Source organism: Oryx dammah, unplaced genomic scaffold, assembly GCF_014754425.2.
Source record: "Oryx dammah isolate SB20612 unplaced genomic scaffold, SCBI_Odam_1.1 HiC_scaffold_741, whole genome shotgun sequence".
NCBI lineage: Eukaryota > Metazoa > Chordata > Mammalia > Artiodactyla > Bovidae > Oryx > Oryx dammah.
The window spans coordinates 1-6,099 of NW_024070891.1; the positions used below are offsets into that span (position 1 = coordinate 1).

General features: G+C 39.8%; 1 protein-coding gene across 1 annotated transcript; it reads right to left on the minus strand.

The window, feature by feature from the left end:
- Positions 1-6: 6 nt before the first annotated feature.
- On the minus strand, positions 7-726 carry LOC120859378 (lysine-specific demethylase 4D-like; the record flags this gene model as incomplete). Its single annotated transcript, XM_040235513.1, has 2 exons — positions 596-726; positions 7-481 (listed from the first exon to the last, which is right to left on the minus strand). A coding segment is annotated over exon 2 (393 nt), but the record flags the coding sequence as incomplete, so codon positions are not given.
- Positions 727-6,099: the final 5,373 nt, after the last annotated feature.

Below are 6,099 nucleotides of genomic sequence, written 5' to 3' on the forward strand. Positions count from 1 at the left end.
GTATATTGGGGACTCATAGAGGCGGGTTTTCCAATATTTTCGCTCCAATTCCTCAAAATCGGAGTAGAATGGAGTCTGGTATTTTTCAGTGTTTGCTAAGCGGCGGTACTCTGCCACGGTCATGGCTTTCTTCTTTTTGTGGTATTGGGTAAACACACCTGCCCGCCCAGAGACCACCTGCTGGAGCGGAGCGGCTATTAGGATGTCATCGATATCCTCGTAGGTCTGTCTGGCTTTCCATTCCTTGGGTGGAACTATCTTAGCCAAGCCTGCTCGGTGGGCCCCTTGCGATTCTATGTAAGCAATGTATTTGTTGAAATCCGCATATTCTTCCACGGTTGGGTGGAAGGTCATGATCTTACAACTTGGGTTCTGGGAACCAAAGTGCTTAGCCTGCATGGCTTCAGTGTAACCAGCAGTGGCCTCTCGGGGTCTTAGGTGTGCTGTGGGTACCTGAGAGTGTTAGGGAGTAACCTCTTCCCTATACTTTTAGAAAGTTTTGCTATGTCTGAGGGGCAGTGACTCAGACTAGAACTTTTAAACCAATGAGGTGGTATCTTTTCCAGCTTGTTAATCCACCAGAAGGACAATCCACCCTTGTCTGTATTCTGTAGCCAAAGGAAAGAGGGTGTTTCCCAGAGGGGAAGGCTCCCTGAACCAAGTCCTGCCTCGGCCTGCAGCTCTGTGACTTTCTTTGGTAGGAGGTTAAATGCCTCGGAGGCCTCCCGGGATTCACAGGCTTGAGTGCCTGGCAGTTTCTCAGCTCACTGTGGCAAAAAGTGTCTTCATGGAAGTTTCAAAGCCAAACCTAAAGAAAATACAGAATATCTGAAGATGAGTAGATGACAAAAGGAACTGATTTAACACAAGATTTCATAGCAATCTGAATTTCAAAATTTGAATTTAAGGGCAAAAATATACTTTTAAAACAGGAATGTAAATTGGTGCAGTTATGGTACATACTATGGAAAACTGTATAGAGGTTCTTTAAAAATTTTAAATAGAACTATTATATAATCCAGCAATCTCATTTCTGGGTATATATCCAAATGAAATAAAAACAGAATATCAAAATAATATCTGCCCTCCTAGGTTCCTTGAGACATTACTCACATTAGGCAAGATATGCAAACAACCATAGTGTCCATCCATGGTTGAATGAATACAGAAGATGCGATGTAGATATTTGGTGGAATACTACTCAGTGACAAACAAGAAATTTTGCCATCGCAACAGCATTGGTTGACATGGAGGGTATCATTCCAAGTAAAATAAGGCAGAGAAAGAAAGAAAGTACAGATACCAAACTGCATGTTCCTAACAAGCATTATCCTTAAAGGGTAAACATCTGAAACATTCCAACTAAAGTATAATTATTAAATTGCATTCACAAACAGATTATTAGAAATATATGGATCAACTAAGTTTCTGAACACTGGTTAGCATACAAAATCTATAGATCCCATACACAAGTTAACATCAATTATGAAGTGAAATAGTAAAAAGTTTCAATTCCTTTAATGACAAATAGATGCCTCCAAAGAAGAAATCAAAATCATATGCATTTAATACTTGTACTTAAAATGCATAAAATGAGAATTTTACCAAGAGGAAAAAGTTGCTTTCTAATATAAAATGTCTTTTTCATCTTTGTAGTTTAAAGGACAAACATCAAAAAAAAAGGTGCTTGCCTTCGGCTAATCTAAAACCTTAATTCCAAACGAGGAAACACTACAACCCAGAAAATGGTTTCCTTGAAGAATTCAGCCTCTAAATAAAAAAGGTTGTGCTTAAAGTTTGGCTCTATCTGTCCCACTCAGTTTCAGCTCAATCAGCACCACCCTAATTCTAATCTCCTCATATCCAATCAAAGTCTTTAATTTGATCCTACACATTTTTTCAAGTTCCTTCTAATTGACTCACTCCTTACCCAATTCTAGAAACCTTATTTCCATTGGATCCCAGTTAATTAAATGAGGTGCTTTTTCCTGAAAATCTTTGTGATTTTTACCAAAAAAAATTTAAGAAAAAAATTAACTCCATTTGTCAGAAAATAGTTTAATAATAAAAACACAAGGAAACAATATCACAATGTATCTCTCTCTCACTCTCTATATGTATACAGTATGTATATAGTATACCTACTATATATATATAGTAACTTTTAAAAACTTGTAATAGAAAAATACTTCTTTTGCTTACAAGCACAAATAGAAATAAAATGACATACCTCTGATCAGCAAAACCCTGATTCCAACTGGAGCTAGTCAAGGATTCAGAGAGACAGTGTTCTCACAGCAGCTGGTCTCCAAATGCAGACCAATGTCCTGATGGCTCTGGCTTTATACCTGGGCAAAGGTATAATTTGATCAGGACCAATCAACAGTAATCATGGGATGAGGGCTCTGATTGGTCAGCCCAGGTAGTCTGCGCCCTTTTGATTTTTAAACCAATCAACAGAGAACTGAGAGGTTGAAAATTATAGGAGTGGCACTTCCCTGGTGGCTCGGATGGTAAAGAATCTGCCTGCAGTGTGGGAGACCCAGGTTCAATCCCTGGGTTGGGAAGATCCCCTGGAGAAGGCAATGGCAACCCACTCCAGTATTCTTGCCTGGGAAATCCCATGGACGGAGGAGCCTGGCGGGCTACACAGTCCATGGGGTCGTGAAGAGCTGGACATGACTGACTGAACACGACAAATTCATATCAGCTCTAGGTTACTCACCATAATATCGTGGTTATCCACGCCTTTAAGACCTTTCTTGTATGTTGTTCTGTGTATTCTTTCCACTTCTTAATCTCTTCTGCTTCTATTAGGTCCTTACCATTTCTGTCCTTTATTGTGCCCATCCTAGAAATTAATAAATGTTCCCTCTCTATCTCCAATTTTCTTAAAGAGATCTCTAGTTTTTCTGATTCTATTGTTTTCCTCTGTTTCTTTGCATTATTTAGGAAGACCTTCCAATCTCCCTCTCCATGCTATTCTCTGGAACTCTGCATTCAGTTGGGTATATCTTTCCCTTTATCCCTTGCCTTTCACTTCTCTTTCCTAGCTATCTGTAAAGCCTCCTCAGACAACCACTATGCCTTCTTGCATTTCTTTTTCTTTGGGATGGTTTTGCTCATTGTCTCTTGTACAATGTTATGAACCTTCTTCCATAGTTCCTCAGGTACTCTGTCTACCAGATCTAATCCCTCGAATCTATTTGTCACCTCCACTGTATAATCATAAGGAAATTGATTTAGGTCATATTTAGGTGTATGGCCTAGTGGTTTTCCCTACTTCAATTAACCCTGAATTTTGCAATAAGGAGCTCATGATATGAGCTAAAGTCAGATCCAGGTCTTGTTTTTACTAATGATATAGGGTTTGGCAAAACATGAACCATGAACTTCCTGATGTTCAAGCTGGTTTTAGAAAAGGCAGAGGAACCAGAGATCAAATTGCCAACATCTGCTGGATCATGGAAAAAGCAAGAGAGTTCCAGTAAAACATCTATTTCTGCTTTATTGACTATGCCAAAGCCTTTGACTGTGTGGATCACAATCAACTGTGGAAAATTCTGAAAGAGATGGGAATACCAGACCACCTGACCTGCCTCTTGAGAAATCTGTATGCATTTCAGGAAGCAACAGTTAGAACTGGACATGGAACAACAGACTGGTTCCAAATAGGAAAAGGGGTACGTCAAGGCTGTACACTGTCACCTTGCTTATTTAACTTATATGCAGAGTACATCATGAGAAACGCTGGACTTGAAGAAACACAAGCTGGAATCAAGATTGCTGGGAGAAATAGCAATAAGCTCAGATATGCAGATGACACCACCCTTATGGCAGAAAGTGAAGAGGAACTAAAAAGCCTCTTGATGAAAGTGAAAGTGGAGAGTGAAAAAGTTGACTTAAAGCTCAACATTCAGAAAATGAAGATAATGGCATCTGGTCCCATCACTTCATGGGAAATAGATGGGGAAACAGTGGAAACAGTGTCAGGCTTTATTTTGGGGGGCTCCAAAATCACTGCAGATGGTGATTGCAGCCATGAAATTAAAAGACGCTTACTCCTTGGAAGAAAAGTTTTGACCAACCTAGATAGCGTATTCAAAAGCAGAGACATTACTTTGCAACAAAGGTCTGTTTAGTCAAGGCTATGGTTTTTCCTGTGGTCATGTATGGATGTGAGAGTTGGACTGTGAAGAAAGCTGAGTGCCGAAGGATTGATGCTTTTGAACTGTGATATTGGAGAAAACTCTTGCGAGTCCCTTGGACTGCAAGGAGATCCAACCAGTCCTTTCTGAAGGAGATCAGCCCTGGAATTTCTTTGGAAGGAATGATGCTAAAGCTGAAGCTCCAGTACTTTGGCCACCTCATGCGAAGAGTTGACTCACTGGAAAACATTCTGATGCTGGGAGGGATTGGGGGCAGGAGGAGAAGGGGACGACCGAGGATGAGATGGCTGGATGGCATCACGGACTCAATGGACGTGAATCTGAGTGAACTCCGGGAGTTGGTGATGGACGAGGCCTGGCATGCTACAGTTCATGGGGTCACAAAGAGTCGGACACGACTGAGTGACTGAACTGAACTGAACTGAACTGATAGGGCTTCTTCATCTTTGGCTGCAAAGAATATTATCTCATTTCGGTATTGACCATCTGATGATGTCCATGTGTAGAGTCATCTCTTGGATTGTTAGAAAAGGATGTTTGCTATGACCAGCATGTGCTCTTGACAAAACTCTGTTAGCCAATGCCCTGCTTCATTTTGTACTCCAAGGCCAAACTTGCCTATTATTCCAGCTATCTCTCAATTTCCCGCTTTTGCATTCCAATCTCCTATGATAAAAAAGACATCTATTTTTGGTGTTAGGTCTTCATAGATCTGGTCAATTGAAGCTTCTTTAGCATTAGTGGTTGGGACATAGACTTGGATTACTGTGATATTGAATGGTTTGCCTTTGAAACAAACAGATCATTCTGTCGTTTCTGAGATTGCACCCAAGTACTGCATTTTGGACTCTTCTGTTGGCTATGAGGACTACTCCATTTTTTTCTAAGGGATTCTTGCCCACAGTGTTAGATATAATGGTCATCTGAATTAAATTAGCCCATTCCCATCCATTTTATATTGGATCATATGGTGGCTCTATTATATTAGTTTTAAAAATACCTCCATACTGTTCTCCATAGTGGCTGCACCAATTTACATTCCCCCTCAAGGTGTAAAAAGATTCGCTTTTATCCATACTCTATGCAGCATTTATTTGTATACTTTTTGAGATGGCCATTCTGACAGGTGTGAGGTGATGTCATTGTGGTTTTGATTTGCATTTCTCTAATAATTAGCAGTGTTGAGAATCTTCATGTGCCTATTGGCCATTTGTATATTTTCTTTGGAGAAATGCCTACTTAGGACAAGAAGACTAATTAGAAACCAATTTATTGGTACAGCTAACCTGTATACTTAACATTGCTTGTCCTGATTGGGTAAGGAAAAATTTTCACATGGAAAAATAAATAAGTAAAATAAATAAAATTTTTAAAAAGTGTTATGCTTTTCTTTTTTAAATGAAAAAATTTCCTTACCCAATCAGGACAAGCAGTGTTAAGTATACAGGTTAGCTTTTTTAAAAAAAGCATAACACTTTTTTTTTTAAGATTTATTTATTTTACTTATTTATTTTTGCATGTGCTGGGTCTTCATTGCTACACAAGCTTTTCTGGTAGTTGCAGCAAATGGGGGCTACTCTCTAGCTGTGGTGCCCAGGCTTCTCATAGGGATGACTTCTCTTGTTGCTAAGCACAGGATCTAGGGCTCCGGGCTTCATAGTTGACATTCCCGGGCTCTAGAGCACAGACTCAATAGTTGTGGCACACAGGTTCGGTTGCTCCAAGGCATGTGGGATCTTCCTGGATCAGAAATTGAACCCGAGTCTCCTGCATTATCAGGCAGACTTTTTACCACTGAGTCATTAGGGAAGCCTGGGAAATATTTTAAGTATGCAAGTAACTGAGTGAAAACATAAGGAGTACAATGGGAGCAAGATTTTCTGAAAACTGCTTTGGTTTCTTTTTCTTCCAATCCCTCAATTCTGTTATC